This window comes from Ovis canadensis, chromosome 16 (genome assembly GCF_042477335.2).
Source record: "Ovis canadensis isolate MfBH-ARS-UI-01 breed Bighorn chromosome 16, ARS-UI_OviCan_v2, whole genome shotgun sequence".
NCBI classification, from domain to species: domain Eukaryota; kingdom Metazoa; phylum Chordata; class Mammalia; order Artiodactyla; family Bovidae; genus Ovis; species Ovis canadensis.
In genome coordinates, this window is record NC_091260.1 from 19,717,227 (window position 1) to 19,739,743 (window position 22,517).

The window sequence follows — 22,517 nt, forward strand, 5'->3', positions numbered from 1 at the left end:
GGTTACTTCTGTATCTTAGCTATTTTAAATAGTGCTGCTATGAACATTAGGAGGCATGTGTCTTTTTGAATTACTGTTTTTGTTTTCTTCAGGTATATACCCAGGTATGGGCTTGCAGGATCATAGTTCCCCAACCAGAGACTGAACCCAGGCCCAGCACAGTGAAAGTGCTGTGTCCTAACCATTGGACCACCAGGAATTCCTTATTTTTAGCTTTTTAAGGATCCTCCATACTGTTTTCCACAGTGGCTATACCATTTTACACTCCCACCAACAGTGTAGGAGGGCTCCCTTTTCTCCACACCTTCTCTTGCATTTGTTATTCATGTTCTTTCTGATGATGGCCATTCTTACAGATGTGAGCTAATATATTGTTGTAGTTCTGACTTGCATTTCTTTGATGATTAGCGACATTGAGCATGTTTTCATGTGCCTGTTGGCCATCTGTATGACTTCTGTGGAAAAATGCCTATTCAGGTCTTCTGCTTGTGTTTTAACTGGTTGGTTTTTTTGACATCGAGTTGTATGAGCTGTTCAGATATTTTGGGTATTAATCCCTTGTTGGTCATATCATTTACAAATATTTCCTCCTATTCAGTAGATTATTTATTTTGTTGATGACTTCCTTTGCTGTGCAAAAGCTTTTCAGTTTAATTAGGTACCGTTTGTTTATTTTTGCTTTTGTTCCCTTTGCGCTCTAGACAGATCCAGAAAAGTACTGCTGTGCTCTGTGTCAAAGCGTATTCTACCTGTTTTCTTCTAGGACTGTTACGGTTTCTGGTCTTAAGTTTAGGTCTTTAATCCATTTGGAGTTTATTTTTGTAAATGGTATAAAAACTGTTTTAAATGGTGTAAGAAAATATTCTAATTTCATTCTTTTGCATGTAGTTGTCCAGTTTTTCCAGCACTGCTTATTGAAGAGACCGTCTTTTGTCCATTGTATATTCTTATCTCCTTTGTCATAAATTAATTGACCAAAGGTGCATGGGCATTAATTCTTGTTTCATTGCTTATTTTTAATATGAGTGTTTAAGTTTTCTTTTTGACATACATTTAAATCAGCAGGCTCAAGTTGTAGTCTTTCTTGGCATAGTAAAAAAGAAGTCTCCTTACAATAAAATGCTGTGCTATTACAATAAAAAGTTTTCTCAGTACAAGAAGATAGCATTTCTTTTGTTTTTTTTAGAAAACAGTATTTCATACTCTGAAACATTTTGTCCCATATTGTTTGTTAAAGAGGATGGCATTCCCTGTGGATATGTTGGATAATTGCAGTCATGAGGAACTGGAAAATTCTGCTGAAGATTACATGTCAGATCTGAGGTGTGGGGACCCTGAAAATCCAGAATGTTTTTCTCTTCTCAATATTACGGTAAGGCATCCTGCTGTGATTTTTATCAATCTTTTCCACTGAGTTTACAATGAAGTCAGTATCCTTTTATTATCTTTTAAAGTGTTAACTAATCACCTTTGAAAATTTTATCAGAAGACTTCTCAGTAAAATGGATAAATATTGATTTGTTAGTACAGCAGCATGGTCAAATGACTGGTTAGCCATATTTGAGCTAACCCAATTAAATCTACTTTAGATTTGGAAATTGTTTTACAAACATTTTTTATAAAAATCAGCAAAAAAAAGTTTATTAAAAAACGAAAAAAAAATGAGCAAAACATTACATTATACTTTTTTATGTCACAAACCTTCCTTTCCCCAAAATATTAAAATTTCTGACTATATTTTGATAGATCATTAGGCATAAAATTATTAGAATTCTGGTGTGAATTTGATGACAGGCAAATTCTGTAACCTCTTTAGGCCTCAGGTTTTTCTTTTGGCAAATGATGTTTATTTAATGAATTCTTCTTCCAACATCAGTATTTTACAGTTCTTTGAATGACAATATTATGTATAAATAGGGAATTAGCGTTCCAGATTGTAAAGAATCTGACTGCAGTGCAGGAGACCTGGGTTCAATCCCTGGGTTGGGAATATACTCTGGAGAAGGGAATACCCACTCCAGTATTCTTGCCTGGAGAATTCCATGGACACAGAAGCCTGGCAGTCTACAGTCCATGGGGTCACAAAGAGTCAGATACGACTGAGCAGCTTTCATTCACTGAAGGAGGAAAAGATTTAAAGTATTGTATATATCTCAGGGGGAAAATACCCTAGTGTCTTTTACTAGAAAATGAAATTTTTTTCTTCCTCAAATGGTCTAAATAACAGATGATGAAAAATTTTAAATCATTTTGTAGAGCATATCATGTTTTGTTTTTATTCAGATGCATAGCTAGAGCACAGTGATATTTATTGAAATGCTTTCATTTTTCTCCCAAGTTAATAAAATTCCTGCAAAAGCAAAGTCTATCTCATTTGGTCTTTTTTGTTTTTTTTTCATCTGGAGACTAGAAATATCCTCTGTGAAAAGAAACTATGCAACTAGTGTTAATGTATGTTTAAACTTTTGGTAGAAACACGGTGTTTTTTATATTTTCTTTACCAGCTCTTCACTAATGTTTAATCAATTGTCATTTCAGATTCCTATTAGCCTGTCAAATGTAGGCTTTGTACCTCTCTATGGTGGAGATCAGACCCAGAAAGTTCTTGCTCTTTTTGCACCAGAGGACTCACTTACAGGTCTCTATTTTGCTTAATCTTTATAAATTGAGGAATTCCCCCCCCCCCAAACAATTAGAAATTTATTAAAAGATAGCTACATGAAGGGATTTGTGGGGGGGGGAGCTTATTTCAAACTGTAAATTTAGGAAAATAAAATTTCTCAGTTGATTAAATATTTAGTGAGCGAAATACAATAAGATAGTATAAATGGGGCTGCCACACTGTATTATAAAGTATGGGTATATTTAAGAGTATCCTTAAAAACCTACAAAATAGTAATATCATGTACTTTAAGACTTCGATGTTAACCATCATTTATTCTCTTTTAGCTGTGGCACTTTACCTTGCTGATCAGTGGTGGGCTATTGATGATATTGTGAAAACATCTGTCCCTTCTAGAGAGGGGCTTAAGCAGGTAACAAGACCCTGTCGTTTTAGAAGTGTTTCTTACGAGACCATTTCACGATGTGTTTCCCACAAACAGGGATAGTTTTTGAAGTTACTGGGCTGTTTTCCATTTTAGGGTACCTGGTGATATTATACCCTTTCATTGTTCCATTGTTACAGTGAAACTGGCACTTAAATTGGGCTTCCTTGATTTTAATGTGAGGGAGTAGGGATTGAGTATTGAGGGAGGAGGAATGAGAACCTGTGGTTTAATTGATCTGGAGTTACCCACATCAACTTCAGGTTCTGATTTTTCCTTTGGGGTGGGAAAAAGCTTATTCTCTCTGTGTGGTTGCTTAGGTTCTCTGTCTCTAGGAGAGACTGACCAGGAAACTTGCTTATGAGTAGGGCCATTTTGGGTGGTCCATTCAGTGTTCCAAACAGTGTAGTGGAGAGGAGGTCCTCAGTAGCATACTGTAAAACCTAGTCCTTTTTTCTGTCCCCGTCATCATTTTATCAGTTACTTAGAAGATGACATAGTTGGCATGCTTATCATGCCACAGTGCCGGAAGAGAGAACTCATCTGTTGAGGCAGAATTAAGAAAGCAAAGGATCTAACATGATGAAAATAAACTATTGGAAAAGGTAAAATAATATCTATGGGTTCAGAAAATTAACTGTATACCATGAAGATCAAACTAAAACAGCAGCACATATGAAAAAGATTGGGCTTTAGTTAATTAGAAGTAAATCAAGGAAAGAAAGAAAGCTAATAAAAACCTTAATTTTATACAGAAGAGCCCCATTATCATATCAATATCTTCAGTTTATATTTGTAGTAGCTGTATCCGCTGACATGCAGAGAGATATTAGGGATCTGAAGCCATTTCAAGGGATAAGACTGGAATGGCAGGAGTACCCAAAATCATATTAGATTAGTCTTTTTCTGCATTCAGCTTTGATAGGAAATTTAGGAGAATATCATGGCTGTTTTCAAATATTTGTAGACTCTGTGGTCCAGAATATCAAGCAAAGTATAGTTTATGGAAAAGAGATTTCATTCAGTTCAATGTGAGGATGAATTTCATGCTGGTCAGAGCTGTTGAAGGAAGGCATGGGTTACCTTGTAAGCTGGTGAGCATGGTCATTTCAGGTGGTGTTTGGTATTGGAAATCTCTTTCCAGGGAGGTTTTTGGTAGTAGTGTGTGTGCCTAATGCTTTTTTTCTCTCCCTTCCCCTAATTAGACATTCTTGTTTTTCTTTAAGGAAAGTTGGGGCGGGCGTGTAGATTTCATGGCTAGACTCTTGTGTTTAGCTGTGACAGATATCTGTGGGGAAAACTCTACTGTTCAGGGTCAGGCAGTTGATGAGGGGATCCCTGTGACTGTGTAGGGCTGCCTGTAGGAGGTGAGGATCTGTTTCCATTCTGTGATTGACCCAAGTTTTGTTTTCATCAGACTGCCCTGGTGTCACCATCATTGCCCATGTGGTCTGGTGGAGGGGTGTGTGTGTGTGTGCGCGCGGGGAGACAGGTATTCCTGAGGGTTGCATAACAAACACATGACTGTTAAATGACCATTTTACCTGGGAAGGATGAGACAGATGCCTTTCCCAAGAGCATAATTATGGCTTTCCTCATCAAATGAGATGATTGTTTTTAAAGTCTTCAGGGTAACACTAAGCTTTTGTCCCTTTTATTTTCTTTACTTTTTTTGTGTGTGTAGGCTGGAATGGGTGGAAAGAGTTGACGCACTAGAGATGTTGGGGCTGCAGTTAGAGTTTGGGAAGACCTGGGATCTGGGCAGTTGGAAGCCAGAAGAGAACACTGACCGCTGAAGTGGAGATGCTGGGCATTGGTATATTGGAAACCTGCTTGCCCATTTTAGAATTTTGCTGCGAAGCATTACTTCATGCATAATTTGTATCCATAGAAATGGATTGTTATTGGTGTGAATGACTTGGTCTCATCTTTGTGAAAATAAAATGGTTTACAAGTCATTTTGAATGTATTCAAAATGCTTTGAATGTCAGTACAAGATGCGGAACCAGGGAGTGAGGTAAATTGCATCTCTCAGTTGATGCGCATTATAACCGTTGTGCCTGGTGTCTGACTCTCTTTGTAGGTGAGAACTCTTGGGGAGAGAGTGGTTCTGTATGTTCTGAATCGAATTATTTATAGAAAGCAGGAAATGGAGAGAAATGAGATCCCATTCCTGTGTCATAGCAGTACTGATTATGCTAAGATTCTGTGGAAGAAAGGAGAGGCCATTGGGTTTTATTCAGTTAAGCCTACAGGTGAGTCTTTAAAAGTTATTTAAATAAAATATTTATTATGTAAACTCACTTTCTGGACCCCACCTATATCAATGTCCCTTTTAAATTAGTATCTAAAGTACAAATTGAGATGATTTTACTCAGTATTTCTTGTGAGTGCTTTGATTCTATGTAAGTGAGGATTGTTAGGAAAGTCTTGAAAAAAAGATTAAACATTTGATAGGAAAATTTTGCCACGTATGTGAAGAAAGTTGTATGTTGAGGCTCAAATTTGTCTTCTCTCCCTCCCATTTCCTTCCCTTTATTTAAAGGTCCTTGTTCTACTTCGATTCCTGTTCTGTCACTATTTCCAACTTTTTCCAAAGCCCCTTTCTACCTGTGGACCCGATGCACAGCCTTTCTCTTCTAGTTTTAGCTGATTCAGCCTGATGGGTTAAAGGCCGCTTTGCTAATCACCATGAAAAACAAAGTGCTTTAATATATTTAGAGAATCCAAGCATCTTTGACATCATTAATCTAGTCAAGTTTGGATTTCTGATCCCAGGACCCAACTACACCCTATTCCTGAAAGACTAGAGCAGCTTCATCTTGCTCTGTGTGTTCTGTTCATTTAGTTCCCTAGAGCTTCTGGAGCCAGAAAAATCAAACCTGCTTAGTCCATGTGCGTACATACTCCACACCTGACAACCACCGTGTAACAAAGGCAGCCTTGCTCTGCACCTAGGCCAAAAGACCTTTCACAGAGAACGCTCCCATTATTTTTCTGTCTTTTTTATATTTCAGACTTGCCAAATTTAGCTCTTGTGATCAAATGCCCTCTAAAGATCTTACCAAATTCCCTGCTGACTTGAAGGATAGTTGTGACTAATAATACCTTATTCATATAATTAGTGGACATTTATGATGAGAATTAGTATACATAGTCAATGAAAGGGAGGTCACTTTTTCTCAAGAATAAATAAAACTGTGATCTATAGTTTTAAATGGTTTGGTGTAGTAAATAAGTCTCCGTTAGTATGCTGTTTTATTCTTGTATAAATTTGAAGCAGAACCAGTAATTATGTAACTCCAGAAAGATACCATCATTTAGAGGCAGAATAATGATGTTTGTTTAGTGGAAGCCTAGTGCTGTATTGCATAAAGACATCACTTTATTGGCTTAAAATGTTTTCATACATTTGGGGCTGGAGTATGTTTCAGTTACTATATGCTTTATTTTTTACAAGATAATTCCTATGGAAATTAAAGGCTTGTTGCTGCTCATACTGGCTACAGCAGGGTTTCCTACTTGAAACTAGCTTATAGACATTTGAAGTACATGAGAGTGTATGCTTTATCATTTAGAGCATCTCTAGATGAAAGACACACAGTTAGTACCGGGCACAGCACTCCCCTCTCAGTGTTTCTGGTCAGGACTCGATTCCAGGCGTTGGGCCCTCTTTGATGTGTGTCCGGGGCTCCTGCTCTGCTTTGGGGCTCCTCCTCTCCTTTGGAACCTGGCTTCTGTTTTCTGTTTCTGGCATTTAACTCAGATTTATATCCTTCGGCTTCCAACTGCTACTTGTCTGCCCCTCTTAGCACCTTCCATTCTTCCCTGCTAACTGCCTTTCTGCCTGTTTATTTGTCTTTTTCCACTTTACGCTCTGGCTCTCGTCAGCCAGAGAACAGTGAACTTAGATGTGCTTATGCTAGCCTTTGAACCTGTAACCATCTGGAAGTAGTTTTCTACAAAGGAAACCCATGATTGTAAAAAATTGCCCAGGACAAAAACTGAAACACTTTGTGATAGAAATGTTCTTAATGTATTGATACGTAGCAGAAAAAAACTGTACCAGTAGCAAAAAGATAAAGTCTTTATTAAATACATTTGTAGTTGAATGAAAGTCTGTGATTATCACTCATTATTTATGATTTTTTAAAATGCAAATCAGTATATAGGGTTATTAGTAGGAACATAAAAATTATCTTGATATATAAGAGGAGACTGTTTATGAGGTCAAATCTAATTATAGGAAATGAAGCTCAAGAAAATATATAATTTTGGGGGGCCTGAAATAAATTATCATGAGAGATTCATAGTTTGTTTATCTTTTGGGTTAGGTAGATGTCAGATTATTAAAAATAGTTTTTAGCAGATCACTGTATAAAATCTGATACAGAACACTAAAGAGAGCTTGCAGGGTTGAGTAACATCACTGTAATAAGATTTTCTGGTCCCTCCTGTGGTTATTAAGCATTTTATCTATAGAAATAAAAGGAACAGAATTAATGCTTGCTGTGTTTTGGTAGTATGTAATATTTGTTCATGGACTCATAAACTGAAAAGATAAAGGTAAGCTCTATATATTTCATTAAGAGAGATATTTTCAGTAAAATTTTATTTTTTGCTGAATAATTTTCCAAATGTATAATATACTTGTGTTTTGATCCATCATATACTAATATTAATTTTAAGGAAAACTCAGAATTACTTTTGAATTGGTATTTAGAACCTTACGGTCACAAGGAATTTTAAAAATTTATATTTAAAAAAATTTATATTTATATACAGATATGTATTTACAGAGGGGAATGATTAGGTAATCAATATATAACCCAAACATAAAAATATATTACATCAAGATAACAGTGTGTAGAATAAATAGAATAGAAGGCAGGGTGGAGAGGAATGATGTAAACGTTTTTACTGTTAATAGTTCCGTAGTAAGGAACAGTTTGTTCAGTGTGTGATGACAGTTATCAAATCAAATTGATAATAGTTTTTATTTTATTTACTTATTTATTTTTTTAAATTTTTATTTTTATTTTTTTAGTTTTTTATTTTTTAAATTTTAAAATCTTTAATTCTTACATGCGTTCCCAAACATGAACCCCCCTCCCACCTTGATAATAGTTTTTAGGGTCCATTTGCTACATTTAAAAGAGTAGTGATATAGTTTTTTTCTTTAATCAATATTGTTTTTCTGAGAAGGGATGGGGCGACTTCCCTGGCAGCCCAGTGGTTAAGACTCCACACTTTCACTACAGGGGACAGTGGGTTCAATACCTACTCAGGGAACTACGATCCCCCACATGCCCTAAGGCCAAAAACCAAAAAGGAAACATAGTAAATTTATATAGAGAATCCTGGCAGACACCATGTTAGTAAATAGATCATGGTTAACATTACCAAGAATAAAACGCAGATCACTATTAGAGACCCCAGGATGGTATACTGAGAAGGACACCACATCTTTTCTGTACTGTTTTTGCCCCAAATGCATAATCTCAATTTTATTATGAGAAAACACTAGATAAAGCCAAATTGGAGGTTATTTTACAAAGTAACTGATCAGTAACCTCCAAAAGTATCAAGATGATGAAAGACAAGGAAAGGAGGAGGAAGTGTCAAAGACCAGAGTTTAGGAGACATGAAACTAAATACCATATGGAATCTCGGATTGGATTCTGAAACAGAAAAAGGGTATCAGTAGACAAACTGCTGGAAGTTGAATCAGGTCTGCAGTTTTGCTGATAGTCTTCTATCAGTGTTGAAGTCCTGGTTTTGATAATAGTATTCTGGCCATGTAAGATGTTAACATTAGGAGCATTTGGATGAAGGATGTGTGGGAACTCACTCTGCATATTTTTGAAACTTTCTGCTAAGTCTGAAATTATTTTTAAGATAAATAGTTGTTAAAAGTGAAGTCGCCCAGTTGTGTCTGACTCTTTGTGACCCCATGGACTGTAGCCTACCAGGCTTATCTTGTCCATGGGATTTTACAGGCAAGAGTACTGGAATGGGTTGCCATTTCCTTCTCCCCAGGATCTGTCCAACCCAGGGATCAAACTCGGGTCTTCCACATTGTAGGCAGATGCTTTACCATCTGAGCCGCGAGGGAAGTCTTGCTAAAAATTATAGTCTTTATAATTGATGGAAATTTTAAATGTTACCAAAGGTGTGTGAATACATGTTATGTATTTCAAAATTATTTAATGGTTCAGTTCAGTTCAGTCGCTCAGTCCTGTCTGGCTCTTTGTGACCGCATGAATCTCAGCACGCCAGGCCTCCCTGTCCATCACCAACTCCCGGAGTTCACTCAGACTCGCGTCCATCAAGTCAGTGGTGCCATCCAGCCATCTCATCCTCGGTCGTCCCTTTCTCCTCCTGCCCCCAATCCCTCCCAGCATCAGAGTCTTTTCCAATGAGTCAACTCTTCGCATGAGGTGGCCAGAGTACTGGAGTTTCAGCTTTAGCATCATTCCCTCCAAAGAAATCCCAGGGCTGATCTCCTTCAGAATGGACTGGTTGGATCTCCTTGCAGTCCAAGGGACTCTCAAGAGTCTTCTCCAACACCACAGTTCAAAGGCATCAATTCTTGGGTGCTCAGCCTTCTTCACAGGGCAACTCTCACATCCATACATGACTACTGGAAAAACCATAGCCTTGACTAGACGGACCTTAGTCGGCAAAGTAATGTCTCTGCTTTTGAATATACTATCTAGGTTGGTCATAACTTTTCTTCCAAGGAGTAAGCGTCTTTTAATTTCATGGCTGCAATCACCATCTGCAGTGGTTTTGGAGCTCCCCCAAATTAAAATCTGACACTGTTTCCACTGTTTCCCCATCTATTTCCCATGAAGTGATGGAACCGGATGCCATGATCTTCGTTTTCTGAATGTTGGGCTTTAAGCCAACTTTTTTACTCTCCTCTTTTACTTTATCAAGAGGCTTTTTAGTTCCTCTTTACTTTCTGCCATAAGGGAGGTGTCATCTGCATATCTGAGTTTATTGATATTTCTCCCGGCAATCTTGATTCCAGCTTGTGTTTCTTCCATTCCAGTGTTTCTCATGATGTACTCTGCGTATAAGTTAAATAAGCAGGGTGACAATATACAGCCTTGACGCCTTGACATACTCCTTTTCCTCTTTGGAACCAGTCTGTTGTTCCATGTCCAGTTCTAACTGTTGCTTCCTGACCTGCATACAGATTTCTCAAGAGGCAGCTCAGGTGGTCTGGCATTCCCATCTCTTTCAGAATTTTCCACATGAACAAAAAAGTTTCCTTTGAGGAATTTGACTTGTCCAAGAGAAAAAAATATTTAAAAATATAAAAAATATTTTAAAAAGTATTAAATAATTCCCCTGGGAAAAGTCCAAACTCCTTGTCAGCAATCTCCACCATGTACACTAGTTAACTTCTTAATGTCTCATTTTTTAGTTCGGTTCATTCGCTCAGTCGTGTCCGACTCTTTGTGACCCCATGAATCGCAACACGCCAGGCCTCCTTGTCCATCACCAATGCCCGGAGTTTACTCAAACTCATGTCCATTGAGTCGGTGATGCCATCCAGCCATCTCATCCTCTGTCGTCCCCTTCTCCTCCTGCCCCCAATCCCTCCCAGCATCAGGGTCTTTTCCAGTGAGTCAACTCTTGGCATGAGGTGGCCAAAGTACTGGAGTTTCAGCTTTAGCATCAGTCCTTCCAATGAACACCCAGGACTGATCTCCTTTAGGATGGACTGGTTGGACCTCCTTGCAGTCCAAGGGACTCTCAAGAGTGACTTTCATTGTAATTCTATACCCAGATTATAAATGAAGTATGAGAGAGAAGGAGATTTCTACATAGTTAATTAAAAAAAAACCTTTTTTAATCTCTCATGCATCGTTTTTCAGGAAGCTAGAATTTATGCTCTGTTAAAATAAGGAAATCAAGAAAGAGATTAGGAAATGAAGGAGAGAAATATCCCCAAATCACAGCTCTGATCATTCTGGGGCTTCTCTGTCCCAGTTGGTAGCCATTAGCTTTATGTAGCTATTTAAATGGAAATTAGTTAAGATGAAATAAAACTGAAAATTGTTTCTCAGTCATGCTAGCCACAGTGTAAGTGTCCCATAACTGCATGTGGCTACCACACTGAAGAGAAGAGATATAGAACATTTCCATCATTGCAGAAAGTTCTTTTGGACAGCACTTTTCTAGAGATTGACTTATCTAGGTTGTAGTTGGTTAGGAAGCTCTGGGTCATTGGTTCAAAAATACGGAATACCTGATGTGTTTGCATTTATCAAGATGAGTTTTATCAAGTTAAGGGAGACTTTCTTGAGGGATATGTTAGAAGTAAACACTAATTAATGAGTGATAAACCACTATTAAGGTGTATCAAAAAGCAATGCAGGATAGAAAAACAATCCTGATATACCACATGGCTCAGTTATCAAAAGTGTATGTGTGTGTGTATGCATAATGTAATTGCTGAAGACTGGTCTAGCGAAAATGATATATTACTATATTGAGGTAATAGGACAAGGCCTGTATAGGATGTGTGGTTATGGTATAGTGGGAATTGTTGTTCAGTCCCTAAGTCATTTCTGACTCTTTGCAACCCTGTGGGCTGCAGCATGTCAGGCTCCTTTGTCCTTCAGTATCTCCTGGAGTTTGCTCAGATTCATGTCCATTGAGTTGATCATGCTGTCTTAACCATCTCATTCTGTCACTGCTGTATTGGGAGTAGGGTGTGTGAATGTGTTAATATATAAAAGTTAATTCTCATCTCCTATACTGGGAAGTCAGTATCATGCCTAAGATGGAAAAATCAAGAAGTAGTAAGTTATTTAAACTGGAAATACTGTATTATATATATATATATATATATATATATATATATATAATATATATAATGTTCAGTTGCTCAGTCGTGTCCGACTCTTTGTGACCCCATGAATCGCAACACACCAGGCCGCCCTGTCCATCACCAACCCCCAGAGTTCACTCAAACTCACGTCCATCGAGTCAGTGATGCCATCCAGCCATCTCATCCTGTCGTCCCCTTTTCCTCCTGCCCCCAATCCCTCCCAGCATCAGAGTCTTTTCCAATGAGTCAACTCTTCGCATGAGGTGGCCAAAGTACCAGAGTTTCAGCTTTAGCATCATTCCATCCAATATATATAATATATATTATATATGTATATAATAACTGAAAATAACTTTAAATACCGAAAAAGATGAAAGTGCTTGTTTCTGGGGGATGGATTGTGTGTGTGTGTGTGAGTGTGTGTAAGTGTGTGTGTGTGTGTGTGTGTGTGTGTTCCCCAACAAGTCTTAGAGGACTGTTGGGCGCTGGCAGTGTGTATGTGAAATTTTGATGGAGAGTTGAAAATGAGCACTATCAAAAGGACTATTCCCAGAGTCTGATCGGTGTCTACCACAAAACTAGGTGAAGTTTCTAAATCTCACAGGGTCTGTGACAATCAGGTCCACCTATTAACTAGAAAACTGCTCGGGAGAAAAATCTCATACAGGCATGAAAAATAAAACAAAACCGCTTGTTAATTCAGTGAAAGTTTTGTTAACTGTCCTATGTCAAGAAAGATAAAAGATAGTAAATGTGTATAAATCAGATGTCACATTTTAGTGTAGACGGGAAAAAATTTGAAGTCAAGTGTTATTTTGGAAATGCTTCTTATTTGGCTTCAACTGTAAATCTCCTTGATCCAATTTGAAGACTTGTGTTTTGGAAAAACATAAGAAGGTTGTGAGGGAAGCAAAATCTAACCAACACCTTCAACATCAGTTTGTTAACTTGCTTCCAAAGGGATTTATTTATGATCGATATTAGGAGATGTATTTTTGGTTTTTGAAATTTCCATTTGAAATAATATTTAGTGGAAGTGTTTTTTCCTCTCTTCATTTGCTGTTAGCTTTTGTTACAACTTTCTGACTTCTTTTTACTCAGAGCTATAGCTATGATCTTACCTCCTTTTTTGGATAGGTCATTCAGTTTCTCTTCACTAAAATTTAGATTTCTGGCCCTTCTGTTTCAAGATTTTTTGAGGAATAACAAAAATGTGATATAAAATAATAACTTTTGATAGTATATATTGTTGTTGTTCAGTTGCTCAGTCATGTCTGACTCTTGGCGACCCCACGGACTGCAGGCTTCCCTGTCCTTTACCATCTCCCGGAGCTTGCTCAAATTCATGTCCATTGAGTCTTTGATGCCATCCAACCATCTCATCCTCTGTTGTCCCCTTCTCCTCCTGCCCTCAGTCTTTGCCAGCATCAAGGTCTTTAACTACATTGAAGTGAGGTGCCCGGCTGGGAGGCAAGCCCAGCTGCAATTCCTGCTGCTGTGGGAATAGAGGCATTTGGACCTTTGGCTGTGCCAGTGGCCCACCTAATACTGTATGAGAGTTGTGATAAGTAACGAAATTACAGATTTTGTTTTAAGCCAGTACGTTTGGGGATGGTTTGTGAGGCAGCAATAGGTAACTGAAGGGTTGTGAATCAGAAAGCCATCCACAACCCGGAAACAACCGTGTGGCATTGTTATTTAAAAATGAAACTCTTTAATGTTGAGCTTTCCAGATTCGGTTTATTGTAACAGCTCATGTTACCTTAACTGATTTATAAAGCATGAAGACTGTGATGAGAATACTTCTCTAGTAATATATGGCGAGGTCTCATGTAAAGATATTTGCTGCTGCTACTGCTAAGTTGCTTCAGTCATGTCCGACCCTGTGTGACCCCATAGATGGCAGCCCACCAGGCTCTCTGATTCCTGGGATTCTCCAGGCAAGAACACTGGAGTGGGTTGCCATTTCCTTCTCCAATGCATGAAAGTGAAAAGTGAAAGTGAAGTCGCCCAGTCATGTCTGACTCTTCGCGACCCCATGGACTGCAGCCTACCAGGCTCCTCCATCCATGGGATTTTCCAGGCAAGAGTACTGGAGTGGGGTGCCATTGCCTTCTCCAGTAAAGATACCTAGTAGCATTATTTCTTTAGGATTCACTTTATGCTGTGTGTCTGTGGAGACAATCACACACTGATGGCTTCATAAGGTATTAAGCCAGGTTTCATGAAGGTGAGAAGAGACAAATTCCCATTTAGACAAAGAGGAAATGGTGATGCCATGAAAAGAGATGCTGGGAGCCAGCGTGAGGGATTCCAACCGTGACAAGGTCATGCGGCACAGCTCTGATGGCAAGGGGAATCAGACCTCAGGTTTTCCCCCTGGAATTACCTGAGCATCCACCCCCCAACATTAAGAATCTGCCTGCCTTTCCACTCTTCTGACATTCTCTAGAAAAAGTCAATTTAGGGCTTTAGTCTTCTGCATTTGAAAGAGTGTTTCAATCCAAAAACCCCTCTGATGGCTTTCTAGCCTGCCTGCAGGACTTGTACAGCTGCGCATGTGATTGTTTTAGGCCTCCTGACCGCAGGAGGCACAGGAAGCTTAAAACATCCTAGGAATGTAGGGGCTTCGGAAGAGTCAAAATCATTAGAATAGGACTGATTAAAGGTTTCATTTGTTGAGCCAATACTTGCTGCCAAATTTTCATATCCTTTATTTTTAGATATAGTTGGTATATAGAAAAACAAGTAGTAGACCTGGTATTAGCAACATTAAATCTTTGAGTTAAGTACCTTCTTTGTTATAACCCACTGCACCTTTGTTCTATAGAGATGTAACTTTAGTGCTTTAAGGAGATGCAGATTAAAGAAAAACATTTAGGGGAAACAAAATTAACATTCATTAAGAAAGACAGCCAAAAAATTTAACATTCATTAAGAAAGACAGCCAAAAAATTGTTAACAAGCCTCCTGGCCAGAAGATAATGTAAATCACCTGAGACCTTTTGTATACAAAAAGAGATACAGAAAGAGTCTGGGCTGCTAACGCTACATAATTTTGTATTACCCATTGATCTCTATGTATAATCAAAAGTATAAAAGGCCTTGAAGGACAATAGAAGGAGAGCCAGTCGCTGGACTGGTTTCCCCCGTGTCTCCTCTTTACTCTGATTTCAGGCTGAATTCCCATCTGGGGTGTGGAGGCTCACTATGTGTACTTACTTGTCCCGGCTTTTAAGATCCGTAAGAGAGAGAGCCCAAGGCGGGGCACTCTCCGATATTCAAACGGGCGCTGGCGGCCTAACGTAGATGGTACAGGCTCCTTGTCTGGAGCTTTATTGGGTTTCCATGTAACCCAAGTTAATCAGCCTCTTCTCTCCACTTAATTTTCCTACTACAGTATTTCTTCCTAATCTAATCTTATATTAATAAATAAATAAGTTTTCCTCGCCGACTCCGTCTACCCTTCGAATTCCCTGGATCCACCGGGGCTGGACCCCGGCAAAGAGAGTCATTCAATTGTGACAGAACAGCTGTTCTTGAATTTGATGCATAGATCCTGAATGATATTGTGAACATTTATTCATTTACTCAGAAGTTATTTGTATTTGTTATATTGATAGGGAAGGAGAAGAAGGGGAGGGGAAGAGGGTGAATAGGAGAAAGAGCAAGAAGCAGAAATTGAGAGATAGTAATAAAATGTTTGCAAACTCTATCCTCATGGAATGTACATTTAAGAGGAGGAGATAGCAATGGATAGACAAATAGATGATATGCTCTCAGGTGCTATGAAGAAAAACTAGATTAAAAGAATAGTGTGTGTTGGGGTGGGTACTATTTAAAATAGAGGCACTATTTAAATAGACTAGTCAGGGCAAGCATCTCTGAAGGTAGTGAGGGAACAATGAGGGAAGAACTTTCCTGAAGTTTCAAGAGAAGAGGTTTTTAGAGGTCTGAATTTCACTCTGGGTGATAGGAATCTGGTGGAGGATTTTGAGCATGGAAGTAACACAATCTGGTTAGTCTTCTATAAAAGTAGCTGTGTTGTGTGGAAAACCAGAAAGAGAGATGGCAGGGTTAAGAGTGAAGTTAGTTAAGAGGCGGTTGCAGAAAACTCTGGTGAGAGGTGAAGAAAGGGGTGGAAGTCTTCATAATTAAGATAAATTATGGAGTCATTGCTGCAGTATTTCTAATGGATTATGCATAGGCTGTGAAGGAAAAGTCAAGGATGAGATCTCAGGTTTTGCTCTGAGCCCCTGGTAGAATGATGATGAGATTTACTGAAAAATTAGAAAACAGGAGAAGGAGCAGGTTTAGGGAGTATATGAAAAATCTGATTATAAACAGTTTATTAGAGTCACATGTATACATTTGTTGTTCCATTTACATTTTTAAGCTTTATTAAGGTTCATTTACATACCATACAATTTACCCATTGTCACTGTTCAGTTGCTCTGTCGGGCCTGACTGTTTCTGACCCATGGCCTGCAGCACACCAGGCTTCCCTGCCTTTCACCATCTCCTGGAGCTTGCTCAAACTGGTATCCATTGAGTCAGTAATACCATGCGACAATCTTGTCCTCTGTCGCCCCCTTCTTCTCCTGTCTTCAGTCTTTCCCAGCATCGGGGTCTTTTCTAGTAAGTTGGCTCTTTGTATCAAGTGGCCAAGATATGGAGCTTCAGCATCAATTCTTCCAATGAATATTCAAGGTTGATTTCCTAGTTTGATTTCTAGCGTTGATTGACTGGTTTGATCTCCTTGCAGTCCAGGAGACTCTCAGGAGTCTTCTCCAACACCACAGTTTGAAAGCATCAATTCTTCGATGCTCAGCATTCTTTATGGTCCAACTCTCACATCCATACATGACTGCTGGAAAAACCATAGCTTTGAATATGCAGACCTTTGTCTGCAAAGTAATTTCTCTGCTTTTTAATACTGTCTAGGTTTGTCATGGAGAAGGCAATGGCACCCCACTCCAGTACTCTTGCCTGGAAAATCCCATGGACGGAGGAACCTGGTGTGCTGTAGTCCATGGGGTTGCTGAGAATTGGACATGACTCAGTGACTTCACTTTCACTTTTCACTTTCATGCATGGAGAAGGAAATGGCAACCCACTCCAGTGTTCTTGCCTGGAGAATCCCAGGGACGGTGGAGCCTGGTGGGCTGCCGTCTATGGGGTCGCACAGAGTCGGACACGACTGAAGTGACTTAGCAGCAGCAGCAGCAGGTTGGTCATAGCTCTTCTTCAAGGATCAGGTGTCTTTTCATTTCATGGCTGTGGTCACTGTCTGCAGTGATTTTGGAGTCCAAGAAAACAAAATCTGTCACTGTTTCTGTTGTTGCCCCATCTGTTTGCCGTGAAGTGATAGGACCCGATGCCATGATCTTAGTTTTTTGAATGTTGGGTTTTAAGCCAGCTTTTTCACTCTCCTCTTTGACTTTCATCAAGGAGCTCTTTAGTTCCTCTTCACTTTCTCCCATAAGCTGGTGTCATCTGCATATCTAAGGTTACTGATATTTCTCCCAGCAATCTTTATTCCAGCTTGTGCTTTATCCAGCCTGGCATTTCTCATGATGTACACTGCATAGAAGTTAAATAAGCAGGGTGACAATATACAGCCTTGACATACTCCTTTCTCAATTTGGAACCAGTCCATTGTTCCATGTCTGATTCTAACTGTTGCTTCTTGACCTGCCTACAGGTTTCTCAGGAGGCCAGTAAGTTGGTCTGGTATTAACATTTCTTTTTATCTGTCTTCTTGACTATAGCCAATCTGGTAGGTGTGAAGTGGCATGGCATTGTCATTTTGAGTCACATTTGCTAAATGGCTAAGGATGTTGAGCGTCTTTTCACATGCATTTTGGCCATTATTGTGTCTTCTCTGGGCTATGTGTTCAAATCCTTTACCCATTTTTAAATTGAGTTGTCTTTTTATTTTTTTAACCCTTCTTACTTTATTGTGGTATAACTAACTTACAAAAAGTTAACCATGTTGATGTTATGTTTTGACTTATGTATATAGCTGTGATACTGTCACTACAATCAAGATAGTAAACAGATCTCTTATTCCGAAAAGTTTCTTTGTGCCTATTTGTAACCATCCTTCCTTCCTCAATTTGTCCCCAAGGAAACACTTATCTGCTCTCTATATATATTAGCCTGCTTTCTAGATTTTTATAAACTGGAATCATATAGTACATTTTTTTTTTTTTTTGGTCTGGGTTCTTTCAGTATGATTATTTTGAGGTCCATCCTATTATAATTCACATATCATCAAGTTTACCCTTAAGTGATTTTCAGTATGTTCACAGAGTCATGCAACCACCAGTACTGTCTAATTCAAAACTATCTTCATCACCTCGAGAATTCCTGTACCCTTTAGCTGTCGCTCCTCATTTCCTTTATCTTAGAATTCCTGAAAGCCACTAATCTCCTTTCTGTCTAGATTATTTATCTTGAAATATGTTTTTTAATCTGATTTTATCGTGGTCAGAACACTTAACAGAAGATCTACTGTCTTCACAGATTTTTAACTATGGATTACAGCATTGTTGACCACAGATGTGGTGTTGTATATAGCACGTCTCTAGAACTTGGCTTTACTGAAACTTTAAACCCATTGACAGCTGCCCAGTTTTCCATCACTCTGCCCTTGACACCCACTGTTCTGCTCTCTGCTAGGAATTTGACTGTTATAAGCTGTCTCGTGTAATTAGACTCATGCAGTGTTTGTCCTGTGGCTGACTGACTTCGCCTAGCATAATGTCCTCAAGGTTCATCCATGTTGTACATTGCAGATGTACATTTTTCTGAAGCTGTTTGTATGTATCCTGTACACACCCCACCGCCACCCCTTATTTTCTTTGTCCATTCATTCATCAGTGGACCTTTAGGTTGTTACCACATCTTGGCTATTGTTAATAATGCTGCAGTGAACATTGAATTACTAATCTCTTTGAGATACTGATTTCCATTATTTTGGATATATACCCAGGAGTGGGATTGCTGGATCTGTGATAGTCCTATTTTTAATACTTTGAGGAGCCTCTGTGCTTTTTTTCATGGTGGCTACACCATTCTGCATTCCCATTAATAGTATACAAGGGTTCCAGTTTTCCATATCCATGTTAGCATTTATTGTCTTTTGTTTTGCTGGTAGCAATCCTGACACGTATGAGGTGATACTTCATTTGAGTTGCTGTACCCTGATGATTTGAGACATTGAACATGTTTTATATACCTGTTGGCCATTTGTATGTCTTTGGGGAAATGTCTGTTAAATCCTTAGCTCATTTTTAAGTTGGGTTTTATTTGTCTTTTTATTAGTGACTTGTAAGCAGTTTTCATATATTCTAGATAGAAGTCCTGTACGAATACATAATTTGAAAGGATTTTCTCTCATTTTGTGGCTTGTCTTTTTACTTTCTTGTTGATGTCCTTTGAAGCACTAGTTTTTATAAAGTCCAGTTGTCTTTTCATGTGTCACTTTTGCTTTTGGTGTTATAGCTAAGAAGACTTTTCCTGACCTAAGATGATGAAGATTTACTGCTGTGTTTTATGCTAAGATTTTATGTTCCATTTGCAGTTAATTTTTGTATGAGGTCTAAAAAACGGGGAGTGGGGCCCAACGTCATTCTTTTGCATATGTGGATATCCAGTTGCCCCACCCCCATTCATTTTAAAAAGACTGTTCTGTTTCCATTGAAATGCCTTGGGATTCCTGTCAAAAATCAGTTGACCAAAAATAAGAGGTTTTGTTTCTGGAACTTCTGTTCTGTTGATTGCTGTTTATTCTGTGCCAGTACCACACTGGCTTGATTACTGTAGCTTTGTAACTTTTAAAATAGGAAGTCTTTAAATTGGAAGTCTTCCAACTTTGTTCTTCTTTGTTAAGATTATTTGGGTCATTTGTGTTTTTTTGCATTTCCATGTGAGTTTTAGGATTACTTTGTTAATTTCTGCAAAAAATCCAGCTGGAATTTTGAACTTATAGGTCAGTTTGGGGTGTGTTGACATCCTAACAATGTTGTCTTCTGAATCATGAACAATGGGATATCTTTCCAGTTATTTAACTGTTCTTTAATTCCTTCGGTTGTTTGAAAAATTAATTACTTCTTTTTGGCTGTGATGGGTCTTCACTGCATCCCAGGGGCTCTTCGTTGCTGTGCGCGGGCTTTCTCTAGTTGGGGTGAGCGGGGGCTACTCTCTAGTCGCGGTGTGCAGGCTTCTCGTTGCAATGACCTCTCGTTGCAGAGCAGGGATTCTAGAGTGCATGGACTTCAGCAGTTGTGGCATATGGCCTTAGTTGCTCTGCGGCATGTGGCATGTTACCTAACCAGGGATGGAACCTGTGTCCTCTGCATTGCCAGGCAAATTCTTAACCCCTGGACCACCAGGGAGGTCCCTAATTCCTATTAAATGTTTGTAGTTTTCAGTTTTGTACTCTTGCCAAATTTATTCCTGTGTATTTTATTATTTGGTGATGCTCTTGTTAGTGGAATTGTTTTCTTAATTTCATTTAAAGATTGTTCATTGCTGGTGTCTAGAAATACAATTGAAAAAAAATTTTCTTTTTTTGGCCACTCTGCAAGGCACTTGAGGGTCTAGATCCTAGTTCCCCAACCAGGGGTCAAACCTACGCCCCCTGTAGTGGATGCCTGAGCTGTTAACCACTGGACTGCCAGGGAAGTCCTTAATTGATTTTTGTATATTGATCTTATATCCTATAATCTTGCTGAACTTAAAAACTATCAGTTTTAATAATTTTTTAGTGAATTTCTTAAGATGAAAATCTTAAGGTCTGTATACAAGGTTTTCTTTCTTTCTAGGTGCTTTTCATTTCCTTTTCTTACCTAATTGCCCAGCTAGAACCTACTTAAGATATTGAATAAAAGTGGCAAGAATTAACATTTTTATCTTGTTCTTGATCTTAGGGGAAAATATCTGGTCTTTCACCATTAAGTGTGATTTTTATTAGCTGCCAGGTTTTTCATAGATCCCTTTATCAGATTGAAGACCTTGAGTATTTTTCTCATGAATGTGTCTTAATGCTTTTTCTCTGTATTTGGAGATGACTGTGTGTTTTTTGTTATATTTACATTTATATGAGCTCTTCCGTTCATCTTGGAGTAAGTTTCATGCATTACAGAAATAAAAGATTGTGATCATAAGCATTTGGATAAATGGTAGAAACCTTGAGAGTAGGGAGATTACCCAGAGAGAGCATATAGAATAAAATTGTGGCCAAAGGTGAAGCTCTGAGGAGTGTAAATACCCAAGCTGCCTCTTGTGCAGTGCTAAATTAAATTTCAGCTAGTAGATTTTTAATGAAAGTTCATCTAAGGTTGTAGGGTTTGTTTTTTTTTTTCCCCCGCTAATTACTAAGTACTTGTGCTGTTGATGTGTCTGAAGAATCTCTGGTAACTTGGGAAGTTTTTCTGCCCTTTATTTGATTTCTCTTATATCTGGGTAGAACCTGATAGAAATATAAAAATAAGAATTTAAGGTATAGTCACAAAAAGAGAATTAGCATGTTTTTTTGAAATGAATATGTACATGGTGAATAAGTAGAACTTTAGACTTTGTGAAAACTGTTAATTCCATAAATTGACCTTGTTAACACTATTAGATGCTAGACTCTACCTTTTCTCTATTTAAAGGAATGTTTGTGTAAAAATAGAAAAAAAATCAATTTGTGGGAAATTTACTTCATATATTTGGCATTCTGAGGCATGCACAACAGTAAAAGCAATAGATCTGCAGACAGTATTAAGAACTAGATAGGATTCTCTTCTCGTGTTTGCTTTGTCCTTTGAATTAATGTTACTTTTAAAGTAATGTCTCTTGATAAATCAAGAGACACTTCTAGCAGTTACTATGAGAGAACCCTAATTTTAAGGCATTAAAAAAGCTAGTCACTGTAGCTTGTTGGTGAGGCTACCTGTTAGACTAATAAAAATTTTATGTATTTATTTTGGATTTATTGAGTATAATTGATAAATTGAAGTTGTGATGTGACACACATTGCAAAATATTCACCATAATCAGTATATTAATTGCCTAACATGGTTGCCATTTTCTTTCTTCCTTCTTTTCTTTTCTATATATATATATAGTGTGTGTGTGTGTGTGTGTGTGTGTGTGTGTGTGTAATTTCATTTACTTTTGTCTGTGTTGTGCCTTTGTTGTACGCAGGGTTTCCTCCGGTTGCAGCGAGCAGGGTGCTCTCTGGTTGTGGGGTGCAGGCTTCTCATTGTGTGGCTTCCCTTGTTGCAGAGATGGGCTCTCGGGTGCTCAGGGTTAAGTAGCTGTGGCTCCCGGGCTCCGGAGCACAAGCTCTATAACTGTGGCACCCGGGCTTAGCTGCTCTGTGGCGTGTGAGATCTTCCTGGACCAGGGATCAAACCCCTGCTGCCTGCATTGGGTTTTACATGTACATATTTACAACTGAGCCACCAAAGAAGCCCTCTTCCTTTCTTTTTTTTTGAGGTGCTAATGCTTAAGATCTACCTTTTAAAAAAAAAATTTGGTGTGTGTACTCGGTTCTGTCCAGCTCTTTTCTGCTCCATGTACTAGAGTGGGTTGCTCTTTCCTCCTCCAGGAGATCTTCCCTACCCAAG

At 38.5% G+C, this 22,517-nt stretch overlaps 1 protein-coding gene across 2 annotated transcripts in view; it reads left to right on the forward strand.

Moving 5' to 3' along the window:
- The window catches only part of FAM169A (family with sequence similarity 169 member A), a 67,851-nt gene that overhangs the window by 17,993 nt on the left and 27,341 nt on the right, over nucleotides 1-22,517 (forward strand). For both annotated transcript variants that reach the window (XM_069555728.1, XM_069555729.1), the window contains exons 2-5: nucleotides 1,238-1,372; nucleotides 2,539-2,638; nucleotides 2,950-3,035; nucleotides 5,131-5,302. In XM_069555728.1, coding sequence (XP_069411829.1) covers nucleotides 1,241-1,372; nucleotides 2,539-2,638; nucleotides 2,950-3,035; nucleotides 5,131-5,302 — 490 coding nt within the window. In that variant the 5' untranslated portion in view covers nucleotides 1,238-1,240. The remainder of the gene's footprint in view (nucleotides 1-1,237; nucleotides 1,373-2,538; nucleotides 2,639-2,949; nucleotides 3,036-5,130; nucleotides 5,303-22,517) is intronic.